Genomic DNA, 27,804 nt, shown 5'->3' with positions numbered 1-27,804 from the left:
GCCCGATGTGGGGCTTGACCTCATGATCCCAAAATCATGACCTGAGCCAAAGTCTAGAGTCAGATGCTTAACCAACTGAGCCACCCAGGGGCCCCATTACTTTTATTATTTATAAAATTATTTATAACTCTTCTCAAGTTAGCCTTTAAAATGACTGGGTATTAAAAAGGCTAAGATTCTCAAAGAATTACCTTGTAGGAGAATGTGGGTGGCTCAATAGGTTAAGCATCCAATGCCTGATTTCGGCTAGCTCATGATCTCAGGTATCGAGCACCAAAACAGGCTCTTTGCCAGGCATGGAGCCTGCTTAAGATTCTCTCTCTCACTATCCCTCTGCCCCTCCCCCTATAAATAATAATAATAATAATAATAGTAATAATAATGAAAGTAACGTATTACTGAAATTTTGGGAAACAGAAAAAGAGGAAAAAATCACTCAAAGCCACTATTCCAATGCAAGTTCCACTACCATGTTGCTATTTTTCCTTCTAATTTTTAAAGCTAAACATAAGGGCAATAATTCTAAATTGTAAGGTAGTAAAATAGGAAGCATAGCATCTCTAAAATTTAGGTGATATTTTTCCTTAAAAACTTGATTTTTCAGTACACAAAGAATGTCCTCAACAACAGTAAGATTAAAAATTTTTCACATAAGAATAACTAATTCCTAGTTTAGACATTTTTTAAAACTTGACTTAAACTTTGAAAGAAATGAAGAATCCACTGTGCTTTAGAAGAAAGTTCAAAATATTTTTCTGTGAATAAGTTAGTTTTAATAGTAAGGAATCCAGCCTACACACAGCAAATTATCAATGGCGGGATTACAGGAATGGTTTAAAAATTTACGTCATACCAATGTACCTAGAGTCCAATAACTTGCAATTTTTCCTTTTAAAGAATAAATGTGTAAGCCTGACATAACCACAGACTCAGAATCCCTAGAGTAACTATATGTTCTATTAAAAGTGTCCTGGGCAAAGTGCCCAAAATAAAATCAACCCTGTTCAGCTGCTATCTTCTGTATTATCTAGGCCAATTTTTCCCTTCTTTATCTTGCTGTGCTCCAGAATTATTTTTAAAAGCTAAAACCTATAAATATTTTTGGTGGAAAAACAAGCCCACTAATTACTCAATATGCTCTATGCTAATTGGTTATTATTTGACATTCACAGGACAAACTACCTAAAGGAAGGGTAGTAAGGGCCAAATTAATGATGGTTATGTACAGTTAAGCAATAGGTGGCCATCAAAGCACTCTAAGGGATCCACTACCCTGGATGAATTAGAGAAAAGAAAACACATTATCGATGTTTTCCCTCCATTGGAAGTTTCTTCTCACTATCATTTGGATTTTAGGTTATTTCTGAATTTTCAAGTTATTAAAAAAAAACCATGATGAATATATTGAAGCTAAAACTTCAGAAACATTCTTAACAATTTCTATAGGACATACTTCCAGAAATGGTCAGAAGGAAATTAGGTTTTCTTTTCTTTCTTTCTTTCTTTCTGGTTTTGTTTTATTTATTTATTTATTTATTTATTTATTTATTTATTTATTTATTTATTTATATTATGATGTGTTAGTCACCATACAGCACATCGTTAGTTTTTGATGTAGTGTTCCATGATTTGTTGTTTGCATATAACATCCAGTGTTCTATGCAATACGTGCCCTCCTTAATACCCATCACCAGGCTAGCCCATCCCCCTCTGAAACCCTCAGTTTGTTTCCCAGAGTCCATAGTCTCTTGTGGTTCATTTCCCCTTCTATTTACTCCCCCTTCATTATTCCCTTCCTTCTCCTACCCATCTCCCTGCTATTCCTTATGTTCCACAAATGAGTGAAACCATATAATTGTCCTTCTCTGCTTGACTTACTTCACTTAGCATAATTTCCTCCAGTCCCATCCATGTCGATGCAAATGTTGGGTAATCGTTCTTTCTGATGGCTGAGTAATATTCCATTGTATATATGGACCACATCTTCTTTATCCATTCGTCTGTTGAAGGGCATCTCGGCTCCTTCCACAGTTTGGCTATTGTGGACAATGCTGCTCTGAACGTTGGGGTGCATATGGCCCTTCTCTTCACTATGTCTGTATCTTTGGGGTAAATACCCAGTAGTGCAATTGCTGGGTCATAGGGCAGCTCTATTTTTAACTTTTTGAGGGACCTCCACACTGTTTTCCAGAATGGCTGTACCAACTTGCATTCCCACCAACAGTGTAGGAGGGTTCCCCTTTCCCCACATCCTCTCCAACAGGAAATAAGGTTTTCTATATTTTGTCAAACTGCCCTTCAAAGGCTATCTATAGTACTTTTAATAATTGTCAACATGATAATTAAAATAGTATTTTACTTTTTATTTGCATTTCTTTATTAAGGAAATTCACTTTTTTGTCATGTTCATTATTCATCGGGGGGAATTTTTTTAAGTGATTTGCCTGTCTCTGGCCCACTTTTTTATTGGAGCTTTTAATTTTCCTGTGTATCTGCAATAGTGATCCTCAAACATTTTGGCCTCAGGAACCCTTTTTGCATTTTTAAAATTATTAAAGTTCTCAAAGGGATTTTGTTTTTTGTTTTTGTTTTTTTAAGATTTTATTTATTTATTTGACAGAGAGAGAGACAGCCAGCAAGAGAGGGAACACAAGCAGGGGGTGTGGGAGAGGAAGAAGGAGGCTCCTAGCAGAGAAGCCTGATGTGGGGCTCGATCTCAGAACGCTGGGATCACGCCCTGAGCCGAAGGCAGATGCTTAACGACTGCACCCAGGTGCCCCTCAAAGGGATTTTGTTTATGTAGACTACTGCTGTGGCAAATTTTGAGGGAAAAGAACATAATTTCAATTAATGGACCCTTTACTTCATAATATATAAAAATCAATTCCAACTGGATTACAGACTTAAATGTGAAAGATAAAACTAAACATCTTTTAGAATATAAGAAAATATCACCATACCTTTGAGATAGGAAAGGATTTCTTAAAAAAGACACAAAGAGCACAAACTAAAAATAGATGTTCAATAAACTTGGCTAAAATCAAGTGGTAAAATCAAGAACTTTTGTTCATCAAAATAGATACTAAGAGATCAGGAAAATAAATCACAAATTGGGAGAGCATATTTGTAACACATTAAACCAATAAAGGATTTGTATCCAAAATACATAAATTAAACCTATAAATCAATAAATGAAAGACAAATAATCCAATAGAAAAATGAATACTCAAATAGTCATTTTGCAGAAGAGAAATCCAAGATGGCCAATAAACATATTAAAAGATGCTCAACCTTATTAGTAATAAGTAATACAAATTAAAACCACAGTAAGATACTATTTTAACATCCATCCAATTAGCAAAAAGAAGTGCTTCAATACTAAGTGTTGGTGAAGATATGGAGGAAGTGGAACACCTGTATACCACCGGGAGTGGAGGATTTATAATTTAGAACAACAGTTTGGAAAACACTTCATATCTACTTCAGTTGACATTGTGTTCACCCTATGCCCCACCAACTCCACTCCAATGAATAGCAGGGCTTCTCAAACTTACCTATGGTGATGGGGCAGTTTTTAAAATTTCTAATCATTTGTAGAGTGGATACTTAAATAAAACAATAAAAATATTTAGGAAACGTCATGTTACTATAAATGTTTCTAAATGCTTCCGCTCAGTTTATATGGTCATGGATTAGTAACTAACAGTTTGTGGGCTAGAACAGGACTTCAGACAACTCTTTGAATAAAACTGCTACAGATCAGAGCTTTGTAAATGCAGGATGCTCCAGTGTACTCAGGTGGCGCAAATATTAAGTGCATGCCAAGATATTAATCCACTAAGACTCTGCAGCAGTTGGGCAAGATATTATAAAGAACTCCCAAGCCAGTCGCCTTCAGCTATAAGCAGCTCTGTCCTTTTACCTCAGTATGCTAAACAATGATCAAGCTTTTTTTAAGTGTCATATTGTGAAAAAAGGTAGACCTTGCTCTGGGGAAATTCTGTTCATAGTCACATACGTAAGAATGTTGACAGAAACACTGCAATAGCAAAAAACTGGAAAACAAGCCAAAACAAATTGTTACATATTCAACTACATATATACAGTGAAAGTAAATAATTTTAAGTTCAAGAAATAATGTAGAGTAAAACAAGTTACAGAATATATGGAGTGTGCTTCCGTTAGTATTGCTTGGGAAAATTAAACAATATATTATTTAGGGATACAAATGTGTGATCAAACAGTAAATAAGAGTCAGAAAATACCTAACTTGAGACGGTGGTTACCTCGGAGAGGGATAGAAATCAAACAGGATAAAGGAGAGGCACACAGAGAACCTCAAAGGTTCTTTTTTTTAAGCTGAGTGCTAAGTATATATATGTTCATGATCTCATTGTTCTTTAACTCTTCTCATATAATACACACACACACACACACACACACATTGTCACCTACCTTTACTTAACACCTACATTTTGAAAAGTAAATAAACATAAAAGAATCAATATAGAAGTTCCCAAATCTAACCAATGAGTTCCAGAAGGAGAGAATTTTTTCAAAAAGATTTTATTTATTTATTTGACACAGAGAAAGAGAGAGCACAAAAGCAGGGGGAGCAGCAGGCAGAGGGAGAGGGAGAAACAGGCTCCCTGAGAGCCAGACTCAGGGCTCAATCCCAGGACCCTGGGATCATGACCTGAATTGAAGGCAGACGCTTAACCAACTGAGCCACCCAGGCACCCCCAGAATTTTTTTTAAAGAGTAGAAATAATCCAAGAAAATCTCCCAGGGGCCCCTGGTTGGCTCAGTCGTTAAGCGTCTGCCTTTGGCTCAGGGTGTAATCCCGGGATCCTGGGATCGAGCCCTGCATCAGGCTCCTCCACTGGGAGCCTGCCTCTTCCTCTCCCACTCCCCCTGCTGTGTTCCCTCTCTTGCTGGCTGTCTTTCTCTCTGTCAAATAAATAAATAAAAATCTTAAAAAAAAAAAAGAAGAAGAAAAGAAAAGAAAATCTCCCAGAACTGAAGGTATAAAATAAAATTCTAAATTGAAAGGACCAATAGAATTCCCAGCTCAGTGAAAGAAGAAAAGATTATTTAAGCCCATAACCTTAAAAATTTAGAAAATCAGAGGTAAAGAGAGAATCCCAAAAGTTTCAAGAAGAGGTTTACCTCAAGAAGAGGTCACATCAAAGGACTGGGAATTATAACAGCCTCAGACAGCAACACTGAATACTAGAAGACAACAGAACAATGTCTTCAAACTTCTCAGGAAAAAAGATTTTCAACCAGAATTCATCATTCAGTCAAACTATCAATCATGTATGGAATGGAGTAAAGACAAGATGGAATAAAGACAGTTTCACATAAGCAAGATTCTCAGAAATTTACCTTCCAAATCCCTCTTTTTCAAGAACATTCTCTAGTACAACAAGGAAATAAACCAAGAAAGAGAAGACTTGGGATGTAGAAAGCAGGGGATCCCAAACAGGAGAATGGTTAAAGAAATTTCCAGGATGATGGCTATGAAGCCCTAGATTACAGTTCACAGCAAGTCTAGATATAAATCTTCTGACCGGAACAGAAGAATGAGAGGGACTCTAAAAAGAATACACCTAAGGTTTACAAAATATAATTAATAGATTACTGTGTATGAACATATGCCATATTAAGATAAATTGTACAGTTCTATCAGAAGGTCTGGAGCTGAGTGGGTGATAAGTACGTGAAAAAACTAACCAAACAAAAACAAAACAAAAAAAATGAGGTCAGTATTAATTTTTTTTAAAGTGTACAAGAAAAGATATGTAACTGTAGTATACTACATGGCTGAGTTGTAAACTGTGTTTCTACATTATCATAGTGAATATAATAATGATTTAACCAAAAATTATAGTTGCATTGGGAGGCTCTAATGAATGGAAGGATAGGTATGGGGGTAGACAGGGAATGAGAAGTGTAGGGCTAAATCTTCATTTCCTATGGTAGTATATCCAAAATGGAAAAAAAAAATTTAAGTTTCAGCACAAACATGCTATTTAGATATGTAGAAGTAGATTCTATAAGAAACAACCAAAAACATTAAGAATGGTTGCTTCAAGGAAGCACGACTTGGGAATGTGAAAGGGGATCATTATTTTCATTATGAGCTTTGTAGTACTGTTTTACTTTTTAAACTACATATTTGAATCAATCTAAAAAAAGTGTAACTAAAAGTACAACCCACCTCAAAGAAAGCCCATCACCAACACCTAACAGCTGATAGATTTTATTTTGAATAGACTTTGAGTATTAAAAATTAAATTCAGGGGCGCCTGGGTGGCACAGCGGTTAAGCGTCTGCCTTTGGCTCAGGGTGTGATCCCGGCGTTATGGGATCGAGCCCCACATCAGGCTCCTCTGCTATGAGCCTGCTTCTTCCTCTCCCACTCCCCCTGCTTGTGTTCCCTCTCTTGCTGGCTGTCTCTATCTCTGTCAAATAAATAAATAAAATCTTTAAAAAAAAATAAAAAATAAAAATTAAATTCACTCATAATCCCATGTTGTAACAATTTATATGAGCAAAAAGTCACAAATAATTTCATTTAGAACTTAATCATTAAGGTCCTAGGAGCAGTAAAACAAAGTCACAGAAGCAGTTCACAGAGGTGTTAAGACCATGAGCTTTGGAGTCAGAGAAATGTAATTTCACATACAGGCTCCACTACTTAAAGTGACCTTAGGCAACTACTGTTTTGTCCTTATATATCAATTCAACTGTAATTAAAAAAAAAAAAAAGGAGGTAACAATACTTATCTCACAGTGATATGAAAATGTAAGGCAATTAGCACAATGCCTTGTGTACCATTGAATAAAAAGGAGCTATCATTGTTATGATTAATTAAGCCACAATGGTTTAATAAAGCAAATTCTTGACCTAAACATCTGCAATTATTAATAACCATAACTGCCACCATATACTAGACAATTCTTGAAAATACTTTATTACAGTATAAAGGGTAACCTCTGAGGATCAAAACATACAATGTTACCATTATAAAATGAATGATTACTTGTCTAAAATAAAACTAGGTAGTTTTTAAATAAAATCTATAAAATATACTAAAAGTCTATAAAAATTGAATAATGGATAATGATTAATAATGTCTGTCATTCTGTTTGAATATAGTTAAGGAGTACCTAGAAAATAAGAGATGATTACTGTTTCTTCTAAATAGTGAAGAAATAAAGAAACGTCAAGTAATTAGACTAAGCAGAAAAGTAAAAATCTAGGTGTTGTGGATGCTCTTTAGAACTAAAATAGAATAATTATTACTATGAGCAATTATAAATTATACACTCTGAGTACAACTGTGTAAAAATTTTGTGTATATATATATATATTTATTTATTTATAAGCCAAGATTGGGAGAGAATTAAAAAATAAAAATAGGGGCACCTGGGTGGCACAGCGGTTAAGCGTCTGCCTTCGGCTCAGGGCATGATCCCGGAGTTATGGGATCGAGCCCCACATCAGGCTCCTCTGCTATGAGCCTGCTTCTTCCTCTCCCACTCCCCCTGCCTGTGTTCCCTCTCTCACTGGCTGTCTCTATCTCTGTCGAATAAATAAATAAAATCTTTTAAAAAAATTTAAAAAATAAAAATAAAAATAGCTGTTGTATTGGGCAGATAGAGTTATGAGTGAATTTTTTGGGATTTATTTTTTAAATACTTAATTTAAAAAATATTTTAAAAATAATTTTTAAAGGAACTCTGGGATAAGAGATAAGCAACAAATCCTTGGACCATTAAGGAAAAGCTTTCTATAGCGCACTATAGCAGTTTAATAAAGCAAATTTGTCATTAAAGTGAACTACAAAGCTTGCCACTGTGCAGGAAGGTCCATTGTAGCAGCTACTACTAATCATTTGGACCAATATACATTTGTAACCTAAATTTGTCATTTATGGAAGAACAGCCATCATTTTAAATGCTGAGATTGATAAGATTAAAGCTTTATAGAGCTAGCTTCTAGCTTCAGGACTAATTTTACCCATTCCTTTGTGATCCAAATGGAATTTGCCAGATGTTCTTTCTCTTTTTATCCATTTAATATGTTTTAGAATCTTTAATAGTAATGATCAAAATCTAGGCTAGCTTTTTAAATGGACAAAGCAGCTTATTTCCTTAAGTATGTAACCATTTACAAATGCTTTTCAAGCTTATCTGGAACTTAAAAGCATTATTAGATTCCAGGCATCATTCTGGATATTTATGCGGAAACAAGCACCTCTGCTCCTGCTGCAAATTTTCCACCTCAGTATCTGGCATGAAAATTATTTCCACAGTGATTAGCTGTGAGGACCTTACAAGACAACCATATAATAAATACTCTATGTTGTCAAGAACCACAAAAATCTATTTTTTTTGGAAAAGAACTATTTCCCTTTTACGGAGAAGGAAACCTACAGAGAAATTAATACAACTCACCGAATTTTAGCAAGTTGGGAAACCTGGACTAGAATGAGTACTTTTGTCCTCAAATCTTATTAGTCCAATATGCATGCTATTTTCCATTTCTTAATTACATCACATCTTTGTTAGTTACTCCATCAAATGATTTTTTTTAAAAGATTTTATTTATTTATTTGACAGAGAGACAGCCAGCGGGAGAGGGAACACAGCAGGGGTGGGAGAGGAAGAAGCAGGCTCCCAGCAGAGGAGCCCGATGCGGGACTCGATCCCGAAACGCCGGGATCACACCCTGAGCCGAAGGCAGACGCTTAAGGACTGCGCCACCCGGGCGCCCCCCATCAAATGATTTTTAAGCATGGAAAACTACAGAAAAAGGCCCAAGAGAGTTAGGTGTCACATGAGATAACACCACCTGTTCAAGAGTAGCATGAATATGCCCAATGACCATGATTTGTTCACCCATTTGTCAGTGTCTTCTTTTCTGTCTGAATTCAGATTTGTAGAAAACCTGAAGACGCTGTATTTTCATGTTATGCTCCAATAAATCATCTGGACTCCCTGAAGTCTGGTTTCAGATATTTGTACTAAGGCAAGAAAAAATGTTTCAAAGCAAACTTTGTTTTCTGTTAAAATGACAGTCTTTTCAAATCACCCATCATAACTAGTACCAACGTAGACACACATATAAATACTATTCTAAACTTTTGGAACCTGTTAGTATTAGGTTTTTAACTTTAAATTAGAAAATTCTGGGGCACCTGGGTGGCTCAGTCGGTTAAGCGTCTGACTCTTGATTTTGGCTCAGGTCATGATCTCAGGGTCCTGGGATCAAGCCCCCCAGCAGGCTCCACACTCACTGTGGAGTCTGCTTGAAATTCTCTCTCCCTCTGCCCCTCCCCCATGCTTGTTTGCACTCTCTGTCTCAAATAAATAAATAGATCTTTAAAAAATATTAAAAAATAAATTAGAAAATTTTACCAATCTAAGCATAAGCAATGTAATTACCTATAAATGGTAGTGGATAGTTAACTGCTAATTCTTTTGAGACAGTCTATAATAAGCAATAGGATATATGCTGGTAGAAATCTGTCTTAAATGAAACTTGGGGCACAGGAACATCCATCTATGAAACACAGTTAATCATACCATCCAAGGTCTCTATGCTTCTATTATAAATCAAATCACCACCACACAGCTGTTACTATATTAGAGATAATGGATTTTTCAACTGCTGTCCAAGCAGTTAACTCTCAAAACATTTTGCTATGAAAAGTTTTCAAATTTTGGGTTGCAACTGTCGCATTACCTAGATTGCATGCATAATACACTACTTCTATTACAGTGAAGTGAGACAAATTTCTTTGATTCTGTTTTGTTCCATCTCTTGGGAAATTTTAGGGGCTTCGGGTCCTGCTATGAACTCTAAAGAGTGTAATGTGATTTGAAAGGTTCTAAAAATATCACAGGTTTGCCTGGGCTCACTTAGAAGGGTGGATGATTCAATTACAAGTGTCAAAATTTGATTCCTAAATTTTCGGCATCTGACAGCTGCAGCAAACCTTGCCAGGATTCCCTTATCTTCACTGTGCTTCTCTTTGAAGTATTTAAAGAAGATTTCATAATCTTTGCAATTTAGCTCTAGGATTTCTATCGGTAGCTGTAGAATGAATTGGTGGGATCTTTCTAAAGCTTCTTATAAACATTACTTGACCAAGCACATTTTTAAAGCAGTCATAACTGCAAAACAGGTGAACTTCTTGTAATGGTTAGGGGACAAAACACAATGGACTCTATACTCATACATAATTAACCAGGAGTGACCTTTCAATGCATGAAGTGCCAAAAGAACCTTAACCAGAGGTTCACTTGTTGCTATAAAAAAGTTCAGACCTTGGGGCGCCTGGGCGGCTCAGTCAGTTGAGTGACTGACTCTTGGTTTTGGATCAGTTCATGACCTCATGGGTGATAGGATCAAGCCCTGCTTCAGGATCCACACTCGGCAGGGAGTCTACTTGAGATTTTTCTCCCTCTGCCCCTCTCCCAGTCCCTCTAAAATAAATAAATAAATCTTAAAAAAAGACGGTTCAGAACCAAAAGGCATGCATTCATTTGAACAACAACAACACAGTACCAGCACTGCATCATTGGGGCTGATTTTTTTTGTTTGATTTTTCAAATAATTAAAGCTGAGAGTCAGAGATATCAAGATGACTAAGATGGGAAAGGTCAGTAGCTATGTGGGACTACTACAAGAGGCACAGGCTCTCTTCTTTGCTCTTCCATTAAGACAGATAGTCATCACACTCAGATTGTCGCCTATGAAACAGCAAAATTTGTAGTTACTAAAGAATTAATGGAGGTTAACAGATTAAATGGCAAATTTAGGTTTGTGGTCAGGTATCTAAAAATAACTTTATCTGGGATGGGATGCCTGGGTGGCTCAGGCAGTTAAGCGCCTGCCTTCAGCTCAGGTTATGATCCCAGGGTCCTGGGATCAAGTCCTGAATTGGGCTCCTGGCTCAGTGGGGAGTCTGCCTGCCATGCGCTCTCTCTCTAAAACAAATACATAAAATCTTTAAAAAAATAAAAAATAAAAATAACTTTATATAATGAAATATACAACTATGGTTAAGACAAATAGTTAATATAATTTTTCCTATCAACTGAAGCCTACAAAGAAGTGCCAAGACATTTTTAATATTATCACTTTTCTGATGAAAAACATACATATATCTAGATTACATCATATACTTTCAGATTTCCACACATTTACTAAGCGCCTGTTACATTCCAGGTATTAAGTAAATGATGGTGAAAAAGAGATAAGCCCCTGCCACCGTAGAGCTTACTGCTTTCTTAGGGGAAGCAGAAACTGACAAGTGATCTTAAGTGTATTGTATGTTACAACACACAGGAACGGAGTGCTATGGGAGTACATTTCAGGGTCATGGGGTGTGAGCTGGGGAAACAATGACAGGGTATTATTCTGGAAGACATGCTCCTTAGTTAAGTTCATTACATTATCTTAAAAAAAATCGTACTGACTACAGCAATCTTTTATTAACAACTCAGAGTCAAATATATCACCATCAACTATTACACTTTGTTATAATACTGTTTTTTTGTCTCTTCTCACACTGACTCCTGCATAAAGTTAGATAATTCTATGTAAACATTTTTAAAGCACTCCAAATTACGGAAAACTAAGGTCACTTAGTTTAATACTTAAAATCCTGTCCAAACAATTCAAGTTATCATAACTTAGAATAACTGCAACAATTTGCATTTAGAAAGTCTTTTTTTAAAAATTTTATTTATTTATTTGACAGAGAGAGAGACAGCGAGTGAGAGAGGGAACAGAAGCAGGCGGAGTGGGAGAGGAAGAAGCAGGCTCATAGTGGAGGAGCCTGATGTGGGGCTCGATCCCATAACGCCGGGATCACGCCCTGAGCCGAAGGCAGACGCTTAACCGCTGTGCCACCCAGGCGCCCCTGCATTTATAAAGTCTTAAGAGAAAACCACATGAGGATTCCAACCTAGGAAGGGAGTTTTTGGGTCATATGATAATTCTGTGTTTGACTCTTGAAGAATTGTCATACTGTTTTCCACAGCAGTTACACCACTTTATAGACAAGGAAACTGAGGCACAGAGGAGTTCGGTAACACGTTGAGGCTGAAGAGCTGACAGGTGGCACAGCAGAAATCTACACACAGGTATTCTGGCTCCAGAGCTGATTCTTTTAACCTCTACAGAATTCTCTCAACCTCCTCATTTACTGACATGGAAAAAATCTCCAGGACATTTTATTAAAAGCAACTTGTACAATACACACAGTATAAAACCATTTATATTTTTAAAAACCCACAAAACAGTATTATCTATCTATCTTTAGAGAAAGAACTGAAAGGACACACAGACTTGAAGCAGTGGTTTCTCTCTGAGAGACTCGGATTGGGGGGTGGGAGGAAGTCAAGGAAGACTTTAACTTTGTGTGCGTTGTTCGATTTTCATGTCACAAGAACATATTCAGGTACTACTTGTCTAATCAGATTTTTTAAGATTAAAAAAACTCCCAAACATCGATCCAGTCCAATCTTTTTTTCTACTAAATGCACAATTACTTCTAAAATGTCCCTCATTCAGCTTCTGTCATAATATTTTAAATGGTGCAGCGCTCTACTTCACCAAAGCAGCCTGCTTCACTACTGAGGAAAGCTTAAGCTGTAGAAATTTCTCCTTATAGCCAATCAAATATTTCTTTCTCTCCATTGGTCCTAATTCTGCCTTCTGTCAAACAAACAAGATGAATACTAATCCATCTGTGTCAGGGGTCCCCAAGACCTTCCCCAGGTTCAATGATTTGCTAGGAGGACTCACAGAACTCAGTGTATAGTCCTACTCTTGGCAACGCTTTATTACAGTGAAAACATAAAAGCAAAACCAGGAAAGGGAAAAGGCACATGGAGAGAAATCCAGAGGAAACCAGGGGCAAGCTTCCAAGAGTCTTCTCCCTTAATTGCCAGCAATGAGTTATAACAATGTGTGAAATGCTGCCAACCAGGTAAGTTCATTAGAGACTCAGCATCCAGGCATTTAGTCTGGTCACGGAGGCACATTCTCTGCCTAGCCCTTACCAAAAGTTCAGGGTCTGAGAAGGAAAGCAGGTGTTCAACATAAACCACATTCTTTGTATATACAGTTTAGGCACAGTGAGCAATTCTTATCAGGGAATGGTGGGAATCCTTCTAAATTCAAGTTCCTAGATGCCAGCCAAGGGCCAACCGTGCAAACAAGATTTTCTAAGAATAGCAGTTTCAGGCCTGCTATGTTAACTCTTTTTATGCACACCATCCTTTCCATATCCTTTTGAAATTTAAATGCAATTCTATTATGCCTTTGTTTTTTTGTTCTCAGTAAATACATAATCATTTCTTTCTATGAAAATTGCCAGACTTTTCATCCATTTCGGTTACCTTCATCTGGACTCTGCCTTGACTATGTCCTTCTTAAAACATACGCCAAAAATGTAAAATAGTATTCCAGGCATAATTTCACCATAAATAGGATAATACATTTTTATTAATGGAGTATAAAAATTTGTTTTCTAATGCTGCATTACTCATGGTTGGCATGTTGAGATGACAGACAAACTCAAATTCTACAACATTGTGTTCATAATCCTGTTGATGGCATTGTTTGTTTCAGCACAATCCTCTGGCCTCCTGAGATGACTTTGAACCCTAATTCCATCATCTCTCTCAGGCTGACTATTCCTTTTAGCTTCCTGTCATGCGAAAATTATTAAAGGTTCTGGAGGGAGACCACCTCAATTTAAATCAAAGTACTACCACTTACTAGCCGTGTGAACTTGGGTAAGTTAGCACAAATCCTCCGTGTGCCTCAGTTCCCATATCTGTAAAAACTAGGAATAATGATCATAACTATCTCTTAGAGTTGTTCAATGAAATAAATAAGCCTAGGATGGTGTTTGCACATTGTAACTGCATAATAAACATTAACTACTAATTAATCTAAATTATTGATAAGAATAATAAACGGATTGATATCAAGGATGCTCCATAGCATTTTTGGGTAACTTCTCTCAGAGATGACAGCGTTCAAAATTCTTTGAGAATATCAATTCAACTAGATTTATACTTGGGGTTTTTTTTAAATTAATTAATTATTTTACTAGACAGAGGGAGAGACAAGGAGCACAAGCAGGGGGAGCAGCAGAGGGAGAGGGAGAAGCAGGCTCCCCTCCCTGAGCAGGGAGCCCAAGGCGGGGCTCAATCCTGGGCTTGATCCCAGGACCCTGGGATCATGACCTGAGCTGAAGGCAGCTACTTAACTGACTGAGCCACCCAGGCGCCCCTATACTTAGTTATTACATATGAAAATCCAATATAAAAAACCTCAAGATATAAAAAACAGACATTCATTATCATCAATTTTTAGTTATGTTAAGAGACTATAGTCTCTAAATTTAACCTTCTTATCACCTACCAAATACTGGTGTGAAGAGAAAAAATCAAGATAGACTAGACTGGTAAGAAAACCTCTACCACTGAGAAGATAATTTAACAGTTCAAGAAATTCCTACCCATGTCAGAAGTCTGGCACAATAAGAGATAAACACATTCTTGTGCCTACTGCCATAATTAAGCAAGGCAATACAATGAAAATAAAATGTTCAAGTGATAACCAAAGTACAATGAAAAAGAGGAGCATTTTTAGACACTTCATCTTTTATTAATAAGAAACATCCAGGGAATACTAATGAAAAAGTCTAGTGAGGAACAAATGCCTGTAGCACTTGTCATTTGCAAACAGAAGAGCTAAAATTCTCAGACGACATGTAACATCTGGAATATTAACTTTAACAGCAGTTGGAAGCATCAAAATGCATACTTCAATACCGAACTTTAAAAACTGCTAGCTGACCTCTAAAAAGAAAATGACAAAGGAATATAAATTACTGTATGTATAGTATTTGTTACATTTATCCTTATTAACAGTCACATTCCTAAATTTTTCCAAGAAAAGATTAATCAAACAACTACACATGGATAATCAAGGAACGAAGGTTTACATCCAAACAAATGGCTGTCGTCCAGTTTCTAGCAAACTAACAGTTAGTGACTGTCAGACCTGAGTTCAAATCCTTACTCTGCAACTCAATTTACTGTGTGACTTTAGGCAAGTTACTTAAATTTCTCTAAGCCTGTTTCCCCAGCTATAAAATAGAGATAATAATTACCTCACAGGTTTTTTTGAGAGGATGAATTAGGAAATATTGCATGTGTATTTTATTGTGGTTAAACACAGATAGTATACAATTTATCCTTTTAACCATTTTTAAGTGTACAGTTCTGTGGCATTAAGTGCATTCACATCATTGTGCAACCGTCATCAAGGATATGTTTTTAAAGATTGAGCACACAGTAACTGTTCAGTGAATAGCAGCTAAAATGACTTTCATTAGTGTTATCCTATTCTGAGTCTATGCAAATTATTTATCCGTAAGCAAAAACTATTTCATATTTACTTCTACTGAATTGCACCCAGTTTAGGAAATACCAATTTCAAGTATTCAGCTGTAAACAATATTCTTAGCTTTCAAATTCTTCATTCAACGGACTGACAAAAATATAAAAATATCAAGAGCTAACACGTACTGAGTACTCAGCATGTGCTCATGCTATTCTAAGCACTTTTCAGGTATTAACTCATTTAATCTGTACAATAATAATTCTAAGAAGTATATAGTGATGATAGTTACATTTTACAGCTGAGTACAAAGAGGTTACAGAAGCTGCCCAAGGTTACCCATCTGGTAAGCTGACAAAAACAGGATTTGCACTCAAACAAGCAAATTCTAGAGCCCATGCCCTTAACCATTCCACTACACTGCCTTTCACACATGTAGTAACATGAGGCCCATAGGAATGATGACTTCCAGATGCCAGATGTTATATGTTGACTGAGCCTTCCAGTTTTTTGGAAGCTCTGACCTCCATTATTTCGTGTGTTCTTCATAATGACAGTGAAGAGCAATCACCCCCATTTTATAGATGGAGAAGTGATTTGCTCAAGGTCAATAGGAACATGTGAGAAAGACCTGGATCCCAAGTTGGCCACTTATTACCTATAAGTGCATCTAAAATCTCCCTGAGCTTCACTCAATTGTAAAACGGAAATAACAGCAACAAGAATATAAGAAGTAAAGAAGTGTGTGTTTGCAAAGCATCTAGCACAGAGCCTTGTATAAAAAGTGCTCAATTAATGTTAGCCCCCCCTTCCTCATTCTCCTATTTGTGACTGCTGGTATAGTTATTCTTTCTAAATGCCATGACACTACTCGATACCCTCTCACCAACTGTGTTAACAGATGGGTGGCAAAAAACATGATTTTTTGGTGATTACCATGTGATACCAAATGAAACCTCACTGAAGTCCAGCTATATTACATAATTTTAAGTATAACAAGCTTCCTCCCTTTTGTCCATATGGTCTATCACTTTATCAAAGTAGAAAATAAAACTGGTCTACCAAGATTTGCTCTTTACAAAATTACGCTTAATGTTCCCCAATACCTTCTGTTCTTTTAGGTAACTGCCAAATGATTTACTTGATTTGTTCTCGTTTCTGACCAGATACTGTTTAAAAAATTAAGCTGACCTTATCATTTCCAAAGTTATCTCTTTCCCCTTAAAAAAAGTATGCTATTTCTGTCATCAGGCACTTCTCCGATTCACTATAATTTATCAAAAATAAAACCTAATAGGTTGGCACTATGTTCTTTCCCCTCACATTTGCACAGAAGGTATATCTAATGCTGAATTTATAAGCACTATCCATGCCAAATGTGGCCACGGCAATTAGTATTTCTTGTCAACTGGGCAGCATTTTCTTAAGAGAAGACAAAAATGGTAGGAGGTAGCATGGTCTCTTATAAAACAAAATTACTGCATAATTAACCTCCCCCCCCCCACGCCCTGGATTGTAAGGATGTCACTCAGCACACCGTGTTGGCTTCCAAGTAACATTTTAAATAGTCTCTTAAAGCAATCTGGAAGTGGATGTTAAAAGCCAAAGTAAGTTTTCAGTCACACACTGAATGCTGAAATCTACTACTTGCCAGAAAGTTAACAGCATACTGGGAGACCACAATCAGAAACACCACAGAGAAAAGTGGTACTGTGGGAATAACTCGCTTGTGTGTGTCATACTGAAGGTTCACTGCCAATTTGTAACAGTATGAATTTGGTAACTATTCAAAGCCAAAAATGAAGTTTGGATGTGAGTAGCTTTTCGAAGTAGCTTTTGCTGAGTCCTGGCAGCTAAGTAGCTAATATAGAATAAATGAGCTATAACCAGTGGTAAAGTACAGGCAATGACTGGGAATTAAAATAACACCTATCACTTGATTTGCTTAAAAAAAAAAAACAAAACACTGTGCTAAAGACAAGATATTTTGCTTCATTTATTCATTCTTTCTTGAGCTAATTTTATGAAAATGAGATGGGGTTATATTTTTGGTGCTTAAGTTTAGCCATATATACAAATGACAGTATTACTTGTCCTACTACTCTCAGGAGTCTGACAGAATAAATGAAATAACAGCTGTTAAAACATTGTTCAAAAATTTAAGTATACAGCAACACGAGATAGAGTTGTATTTTTAAATTTACAAGCATCTACAATGAAGTCATTTAAATGGTGCCAGTCCCAGTGGCCGAATACACATTACTGACAAAGTAACTTAGTGATATTATATTCTCAGCCCTTTCTGGAATGACATCTATCAATGAATATGAATTTTTGTCTTATCTGTTAGTTCCTACTAATTTTGCCTTACTTTTATAACTTAATATTTATAATTCATAAATCCAATATAAATTTGCTTAATTAAAAAGTAAAAATTTGGAACCTTATCTCATAAAATCACTAAGATCTATGTCATTAAAAGCAAGAATATCTTAATATTATTGCAAAGATTTTTCAGTTTTAAATACATAGGTTTTATAAAATAAACTTTCCATTAGTGATATTCAAACCAAAAAAGTCAAAAACATGAATGTTTTCAAACAAAAACAATACTCATATACTTGTCCCATTAGACGCCTCAACTTACTTCATCTCCCTTCAAAACTTCGGTGCCATCAAATTCACGGGTCTGATTTGTCTTCACTGATACCTCTCTCTCTAGGTTGGCTAATTTCTCCTTTGCTTCCTGAAGTTCCTCAGCTTTGGCTTCTTTTTTACGAGAAATGATGGATGCCTAATTGAGCATTAAATATAAATGTAAAATTAGACACACAATCAACTTTCTATTATCCTGTGAAATTATCAATTTTTTAGATTTTACCAAGCAAAATTTTCAATATCAGGTTGGCTTCCCCTAACCAATACCCTTTGCCCTACCACCTATCATCACCACTTATCTGTTTAATAGGAGTATGCAATGTATACTAAATATCAACCCCAAAACATTTGGAAGAAGAAAGCCATGAAAATATAGGCTATATCAGCAGAGAAACAAAATACGGTAGTAAAAAAAATATTAAAATATTCCCAAGTAACACTCAAATGTTAATGAAGATACTTTCTAGGTAAGTAAACAGAAGTTCTCCTTAAGTCTTTTATTTTTCTGCATGGTAGGTTTCCTTTCACGGAAAGAAAACAAGAATGTTTTATTCTCAAAACTACAACACAGATTATCTTACCTAAATTCAATATCCATGCTTTGAAAATAAAATGTTAAAACATCTATTATATTTGGGGCATTCTCATAAATAAAGAGCAGGTTTAAAATCAAACATGTGACTCACCAGAATTAGGCAAATGTTTACACAATCCAAATGGCTGCTCTTAGCCATGAATGCAGCACTTTATATTACTTAGCAACTCTTGGGGGATTTCCTTAAATGACCCATGGCTGTACTAGTTTAAGAAAAACATTAGCCAAACTGTCCTCTTAAGTGAAATAGTACAAATATTTTCTTCACACAAATTTGACAGGGGAGGGGAAATCTCTAATGCAAACCCTTTATTTTATTTTATTTTTTTTTAAAGATTTTTTAAATTTATTTGACAGAGAGAGAGACAGCGAGAGAGGAAACACAAGCAGGGGGAGTGGGGGAGGAAGAAGCAGGCTTCCAGTGGAGGAGCCTGATGTGGGGCTCGATCCCAGAACCCTGGAAACACGCCCTGAGCTGAAGGCAGATGCTTAACGACTGAGACACCCAGGCGCCCCACTGAGCCACCCAGGCGCCCCAATAATGCAAACCCTTTAAACAAGTCTATTCTCTCTGTTTAAAAAATGAAAGATGATGAAGAAATGTTTCTCTCTATGGAATTATTCCAGCAAAGAGAGAGAGAGAGAAAGAAGGAATAATAAGAGTACCAGAACCATATAGGAATCAATGGTATACTTCCTTAAAATGATAAAATAAATAAATATACAACTCAGCCCAAACCAGGATCTTATTTAATAGAGAAACATGAGAGCATCTCCTACTAAATCTGGAACAAGGTATGCCCACTATCTCCACTATAATTTAATATTGTGTTGAAGGTATTTGCTCATACCATTAGACAAGAGAAAGCAATTCGAAGCATAAGAATTTGACAAGAAAAGTTGGAATTTTCACAGTATATGATTATATACCTAAAAAACCCAAGAGAATCTATGGGAAAACAACAGTAAACAAATCAATAGCACTACAGACAAATAAGGAAGAAGACATAAGGAAAGAAAAGCCCTCAATTATAAAAGCAAAACACAAAATAAAATATGTAAGCAGGAGAAGTTCTAAAATTTGGAGGAAAACAAATACTCCCGAAAAACCAAAGAGTAAACTTGAACAAATGGAGACACGTAACATGTTCCCAGATGGGAAGACTCAAATATCATAAAGATGTAAGTTCTGAGGCAAGTGATAAATATTAAGCAAACCCAATAATTTAAAAATTACATTTTTTTAAAGAGCCGGACAAATTGATAGTAAAGCTTACTGAAAGAACATACAAAGAAGAATTGTAAGGAAAACCTTGAAAAAGTATAGCAACTGGGCGTGAAGGTGGCTACTTTTATCAGTTATTTGAACTTGATTATAAAGCTTCTGTAAATAAGTTAATATGAGTATCTGAACAGAAGGCCAATGGAAAAATTGAAAATACAGAAATAAATCCAAAAGCATTTTTAAATTAGAACAAACAGAATCTCAAATCCAGAGGGAGAAAGAGAGACTTTTTACTAACTGGTATTGGGACAATTAGATAATTGGATAGTTATACACAATAAACAGCATACACCAGAAAAAAAAAATTCTAAATAGACTGGAGACTTGAATACAAAAAATTAAAACAGAGAAGTCCAAAAAGGAAACTTGAGTAAATTTCTCTATAACTTACAAGAGGGAAAAATGTTCCTAAATATGCCTCAAAACCTGAAATAATAAGAGAAAGCTATTAAATTTGATTTCATAAAAATAAAGAAATTTTCCATGGTGACATAACCCTGTAAACAACGTAAAAAGGCAAATACCAAACTGGGGAAAATGTTACAATTATAAGCAAGACAAAGAGTAAATATTTCTTTTCTTCTTCTTCTTCTTCTTTTTAAAGTAGGTTCCACACCCAGCACAGAGCCCAACACGGGGCTTGAATTCATGACCCTGGCATCAAGATGTGAGCTGAGACCAAGAGGCGGATGCTTAACTGACTGAGCCACCCAGGTGCCCCAAGAGTAAATATTTCTAATATATAAATAAAAAAGGCCCAACAACTCTAGAGAAAAATGGGGACATAGACATGAAGGGACAATTCACAGAAAAATTAAGATGACTATTATTCATGTGAGAAGATGCTCAACCTTGTTTATAATAAGATAAGCAAAAATTAAAACTACCACAGGATATGATTTCTCATCTACAAGGATGGCAAAACTCTAAAGGTTCAACAACACACTCTACTGGGAGGCAGCAAGGAAACAGGCACTCTCCCACACTGCAGGTGGGAACATGAAATGCTGAAACCTCTACGGAGAGGAATTCGGCAGTATCTAGCAAATTTACATATGCATTTACCCTTTGATGTAGCAATCTCACCTCTGGGACTATATCCTGAAGGTAACACTGACAAAAATATGCAAAGACATAAACAAAAAGCTATTTATTGAAGCATGATTTGTAATAGCAAAAGAATGGCAACAACCCAAATGTCCAACAGGTGACTGGCTGCATGAACTGCGGTATAACCACTCAGTGGGGTACTATGTGACCGTGAAGAGGAATAAGCATACCAACTAAGATGGTTATATTTAAAAAAAAAAACAGATAATAACAAGAGTTGGCGAGGATGTGGAGAAATCAAAACCTTCATACACTGTTGGTGGGACTGATTTGGAAAGAGTCTGGCATTTCCTCAAAATGTTAAACAGAATTATCATATGAAACAGCAGTTCCACTCCTAGGAATACACTCAAGAGAAAAGAAAACATATTTTCACACAAACACTTGCATAAGAATATTCATAGCAGGGGCGCCTGGGTGGCACAGCGGTTAAGCGTCTGCCTTCGGCTCAGGGCGTGATCCCAGCGTTACGGGATCGAGCCCCACATCAGGCTCCTCTGCTATGAGCCTGCTTCTTCCTCTCCCACTCCCCCTGCTTGTGTTCCCTCTCTCGCTGGCTGTCTCTATCTCTGTCAAATAAATAAATAAAATCTTTAAAAAAAAAAATATTCATAGCAGCATTGTTCGTAACAGTCAAAAGGTAGAAATAACCCAAATGCCCATTAATGGATGAATGGATAAACAAAATATCATCTATCCATACAATGGAATATTATTCAATAACAAAAAAATGAAATACTGACTCATGCCACAGCATGGATGAACTTTAAAAACTATGTTAAATGAAAGAAGCCAGTCACAAAGGACCACATATTGTATGATTTCATTCGTATGAAGTGTCCATGATAGGCAATTCTATAGAGACAGTTTGGTTCCCTAGGGCTAAGGGTTGGGAAGGAAATGGGAAGTGACGGCTAATGGGTTATTTTAAATATAAAAATAAACATAAAAGCATTCTTTTATCATCTTTTTGAGATGATAATAATGTTCTCAAATTGATAGTGGTGATGGTTGCACAACTCAAAATATACTAAAAATCACTGAATTGTGCATTTTATATAGGTGAATTGTATGGTATGTGAATTGTATCTCAATAAAGTTGTAAAAAAAAAGGAACAAAGATTATTTTACTATTCATCAGCATATATCATTTTTTTTAAAGATTTTATTTCTTCATTTGACAGAGAGAGAGAGGCAGCCAGCGAGAGAGGGAACACAAGCAGGAGGAGTGGGAGAGGAAGAAGCAGGCTTCCCAACGGAGGAGCCTGATGTGGGGCTCAATCCCAGGACCCTGGGATTATGACCTGAGCTGAAGGCAGATGCTCAATGACTGAGCCACCCAGGCACCCCAGCGTATATCATTAAGAATTTTAAAAAGCGGGGCACCTGGTGGCTCAGTCAGTTAAGCATCTGCCTTCAGCTCAGGTCATAATCCCAGTCCTGGGATCAAGCCCCACATCGGGCTCCTTGCCCAGCAGGGAGCCTGCTTCTCCCCTGCCTGCCCCTGCTTGTGCTTGCTCTCTCCCCACCCCCTCTCTGTGTCAAATAAATAAATAAAACCTTAAAAAAAAAGATTTTTAAAAAGCATGGAATATGAAAGTGTGTATAATATGCTCTTCCTTCTCTAATAAGGAAGATGTATGAATCTATGTATATATACTATTATTTTTAATGGAATAATAAAGCACATAAATTTTTAAAAATTACCTATGAGGGAAGGAAAGATTAGCATGGATAGCACCAGAGTAGATGTTAGAAACTTCTTTGAATATTTCTTGTTTTTTAGATTTGACTTAGGATCATATAAATATTTTAAATAATTATAAAACAAATTATTCCCTAAAAAGTAATCCCTAGGGGTGCCTGGGTGGCTCAGTTGGTTAACTGGCCAACTCTGGATTTCAGCTCAGGTCATGATCTTAGGGTCCTGGGATGGAGCCCTGTGTTGGACTCTGTACTCAGTGGGGAATCTGCTTGAGGATTCTCTCTTTCCCTCTCCCTCTACCCCTTCCCCCATTCGTGTGCGCATGCTCCCTCTCTAAAATAAATAAATAAATAAATAAAAGTACTCCATAAAAATAAAAATATCTATGTATCCAGCTTAATTTGTGGCATAACTATATAGAAGAACTAGTCTAAGTGACTTTAAAACAGTAATTTGTCTATCCCTAGTGGGATATAGCCTAAGGACAAAACAAACTGAAAAATAATTTTCAGCAGCGACCATATTTTTGGTGGTAGTATTATTACTTTTATTTTGAAACGGTTGTGTATAAAGTGTGGATTAAAGCAAATAATGAATTAAATTATGTTAGTGTTACTGAGAACCAGAATTTTCCATGTGGGATAAGAAGAAAGATGTGAGACTGATGAGGCTAAATAGAAGCCCAGTAGCCTTGAACCTGACCTGGAAGGGTAAGTATGAACTCATGGTGTATGTTAGGAAGAGAGTAAGAGATGGGGCGCCTGGGTGGCCCAGTCGTTAAGTGTCTGCCTTCAGCTCAGGGCGTGATCCCAGCGTTCTGGGACTGAGCCCCACGTCAGGCTCCTCCGCTAGGAGCCTGCTTCTTCCTTTCCCACTCCTGCTTGTGTTCCCTCTCTCGCTGGTTGTCTCTCTCTGTCAAATTAATAAATAAAATCTTTAAAAAAATAAAAAAGGAAGAGAGTAAGAGAAAAAACTATTTCTTAGCTTTTTCCACGAAAAAGACCTAAAAATAATCACCACCCAGGAGCAATAAGAAGTTCTAATACCCAGATTTCAGTCTCTAAATATTATTTCCTACTAAAGCAAATCAGACTCATAGAAGAAAGCCTAATTCCAAGCATAGGATAAGAAATATAAAAGATGAGCACAGAAATATCTTAATCACACCAGAAAGCAAGGACATTATCAAAGACAAATAGAATCTTAAAAAGGAATCAGAATTTACTTGAAAAGCTTCCTACTAGCCAAAAATGGAACAATTTGAGCATCATTAAGGAAAAATGTTTTAAATTTACCAAATATAATTATATCAATGATTCATAATGACATTAAGTAAACAAGCAACTAAAAAATGAAAAACTACCTTAGTTGATGGAGAATGAAAATGAGCTGGAGGAAACCAATTCTTTTTGAAAACTGATAAAGAATCAAGTATGTAGCCTGCCTTTCCTACATGAACGTAGCTCAGTTTAATCAAATTGTTGATGAGAGGAGGTTTCTTTTATAGAGGCAATCCAGCTAACAAATGAAGAAGGAATCAAGAGTATCAATAGGCCACTGTTATAGGATAAACAATTTTTTTCAATAAATTAACTGCAAGAAAATTATTAAATAGATAAATAAGTGGCCAAGAGACTCTACATATTAAAAAAGACAAACATATTAATCAAATGCAGTGTATGAATCCTATAAGGATCCCAATTAAAACAAAGCAACTAAAAGAAGAAGAAGAAAAAGAAAAAGAAGAAAAAGAAGAAAGAAAGAAAGAAAGAAAGAAAGAAAGAAAGAAAGAAAGAAAGAAAGAAAGAAAAAGAAAATCCAGGAAATGTGAACACTGACTGGATATTTGCCAATATCAAGGAATTATGACATTTTTCAGAGTAGTATGTTGCAAAGTTTTTTTAAGCCTTTATTTTTTAGACATACGTTCTGAAATGTTTATAGATGAAATGATATAAAGTCAAAGATTTGCTTTAAAATAATCCAGTTAGGTTTGGGGGTATAGTGAAACAAGAATGGCTGTGATTGTTATAGCCTGGGACACATGAGGGTTTACTGAATTATTTTCTCTACCTTTGTATATGGTTGAAATTCTCCAGTACAAAAAGTTTTTAAAAATTTTAGCATCTAAAAAAAATTTTAGCATCTGTGAAAACTGCTTTGTTACGTAGCTCAATATTTTCTGAGGTTACAGAGTGCTCATCACACTAAACTCCTCCTGACTGGGTTCTTTTTGGATAATCCATGGCTTTCATTTGAACCTTTTGTCTAGAAATACAGAACAACATTTATACCCTCACAATCTAATAGTTGTGGATAAAATGATAAATGCCTTAGCACTGAAATTTAACTTATGCTATACTTGCAAACTAACTTTAAACCTGAAAAGGTATATTTTTAATTCATTAAAGATTATATTTTGATTTTATACCACTTAAGGTAAGCTTTCATTTAAAAAAAATCAAGTTTCACACTCAACAGATATAAACACAAACAGCTCTATTACCATAGTTGGCAGACAATAAGGAAACTAAGCATGATCAGGTGAATTGAATTTCAAACTTGAACATGCATCTTTTGTGGCTTTTCCACAAATTCTTTGTTATAATCTGAAGATTAGCAATAACAGAAGAATATTTATTCTTTACTTCCTTCTTACTTTAAGACTATGCACAACACAGCCTGGGGTTTTTATAAAGACGTTTACCAATAAGATGAAAGATCTAAATATGAGGGCCAAAAGAGTGGTCTCACCTGTTGCTTATATAGTGAGAGTTTGCCTTCAATTGGCTCATTTCTCATCATTTTCTTTTCAATCAGCTGATTGATCTGTGTGTTTACTTCATTTATCTAAAACAGTATGAAAATAAAGAAGGTTAAAACTCTTCCTGTGATTACACAAACTAAGGGACATCTGGGCAAACCAAGCTTTGAATTTACTGTTCTTATCATCAGTGAGATCATGGGAGGAACAGGTTCATTAATGTTATAAGTGGGTTGTTATCATTATTTTTAGAAACAATTTACATTTCACAGTTCATGATATATATTTACACATTTTGATGACTTACATAACTATCCATGTTTAAATTATACTAAAGTATTCTATGTGAAATACTCATGCATTTTTATCAGAAAGACAATTTCTACAAATCTAAAGTTACCCCTCACCTAGCTTGTGACTTTCAAGTCATTGCAAGTGATAAAGCAAATCCAGACTAACATTCCCCAGGGATTTACTGCAAGGAATTCATGAACCCAACTGACAGTTGACATGGATGACATCTAAAAACTCTTCTTGTTCTAAGGATCTGTGATTTGATGATAGCTGCCATTTAGCCTACTCACTAATCCTTTACCAAATGTAATAAAATAAAAGTGAATAAAGCCAATAGAAGCATATAGTCCCTCAAGTAATAAAAAAAAAATTATATGGCTTTCAGTATCTACCCTCTGAAAAGACTAGAGTTCTCCTGTTAATTCTATGACATTAAATTTGAGCCAAATCTCACTTGGACATGTCATTTCTATAAGTAAATTAAAAGAATAAAGTGGTCAGAATTACGTATTTAATTATAGTGGCTATTAAGCACATACTAAGCACATTAAAAGATTAGCAAATCAAAATCTTTCAATCAATTGTTATAATATTTGTTATTTTTTAAGAATATACATCTGATTGGTGCTTTATTTCTATGGAACAAAAATGTTATAACATAAAACCAGGTTTCAATAAGCATTATAAGGAAGTCAGTAATTCCAAAGCAGGCATAAAAGGCTAATACAAATATTTTAGCTTTAAATATAAAATTACTATAATATTATTTTTGGAAATAAAAATTAATGATATGCAAAATATTTTAAAATTTACCACCTAAATGATTATATTATGAATACTTAAACCAATGAGTCAATCATGTGCATTAATTTACATATTTAAACTACTTAGTTTCCTAATCAGTTGACTAAGTCTTTATAACATCATGTGGATTAAGTAACAGCATTACATGTTACAATTTCTCACAAAGAACTCCTCATAAAAGCTGTCAACTCAGCACAGGTTAACTTAAGAGTCAAGAGTAGGACACTAGAGAAAGCAATTCACATAATTTTCACAGGACTGGGATGAGATAAAATTGGGAGCTATAAAAAGAAGATGATTGTCACTTACTTTAGATTCAAGCTCAAGAAGATCAGAATGGCCCATGGCAGGCTCTGAAATCACTTTTTGTAAAAAATGCAATTCTTTTTTCTTGCTCTCTAATTCTTTAGGAAATTTTTCAGTTACCATATAAGAATTAAATTTTATCTCTTCCTCTAGCCTCTTCATTAAACCTTTAAAAATAAAATGAATATTCAGCTCAAGAGAGTAGACACAGTGATACTTTGTGCACTTTAAAATGGAAGACCTGAATAATAGGCATATCTATCAAAAGCAATCTGTATAAAAAAAAAAGACCATTGAAATTTTTCCCCCAATTTTTAATGTTTTTTTTATTATATTATGTTAGTCACCATACAGTACATCCCTGGTTTCTGATGTAAAGTTCGATGATTCATTAGTTGTGTATAACACCCAGTGTACCATGCAATACGTGCCCTCTCTACCCAACACCAGCCTATCCCATTCCCCCATCCCCCTCCCCTCTGAAGCCCTCAGTTTCTCAGAGTCCATAGTCTCTCATGCTTCATTCCCCTTTCTGATTACCCCCCTTTCTTTATCCCTTTCTTCCCCTAACCGATCTTCCTAGTTCTTATGTTCCATAGATGAGAGAAATCATATAATTGTCTTTCTCTGCTTGACTTATTTCACTTAGCATTATCTCCTCCAGTGCCGTCCATGTTGCAGCAAATGTTGAGNCTCCTCCAGTGCCGTCCATGTTGCAGCAAATGTTGAGAACTTGTTCTTTCTGATAGCTGAGTTATATTCCATTGTCTATATGGACCACAACTTCTTAATCCAGTCATCTGTTGAAGGGCATCTCATTTCCTTCCACAATTTAGCTATT

The 27,804-nt window shown here is 35.7% G+C and overlaps 1 protein-coding gene across 8 annotated transcripts in view; it reads right to left on the bottom strand.

Moving 5' to 3' along the window:
- IFT81 (intraflagellar transport 81) overlaps positions 1-27,804 on the bottom strand; it is a 112,533-nt gene that overhangs the window by 63,874 nt on the left and 20,855 nt on the right. For all 8 annotated transcript variants that reach the window (XR_004629046.1, XR_004629045.1, XM_034672415.1 and 5 more), the window contains exons 9-11: positions 26,967-27,130; positions 25,550-25,645; positions 18,090-18,236 (exon numbers count right to left, since the gene is read on the bottom strand). Coding sequence is in view for 6 of the 8 variants with exons in the window: in XM_034672415.1 (XP_034528306.1) it covers positions 18,090-18,236; positions 25,550-25,645; positions 26,967-27,130 (407 nt within the window). In the remaining 2 variants the exon portion in view is untranslated. The remainder of the gene's footprint in view (positions 1-18,089; positions 18,237-25,549; positions 25,646-26,966; positions 27,131-27,804) is intronic.

This window comes from Ailuropoda melanoleuca, chromosome 12 (assembly GCF_002007445.2).
Source record: "Ailuropoda melanoleuca isolate Jingjing chromosome 12, ASM200744v2, whole genome shotgun sequence".
In the NCBI taxonomy this organism is placed as follows: Eukaryota; Metazoa; Chordata; class Mammalia; order Carnivora; family Ursidae; genus Ailuropoda; species Ailuropoda melanoleuca.
Note: the sequence above shows the minus strand (reverse complement) of the source record. Positions and strands in the feature narration are given on the sequence as shown.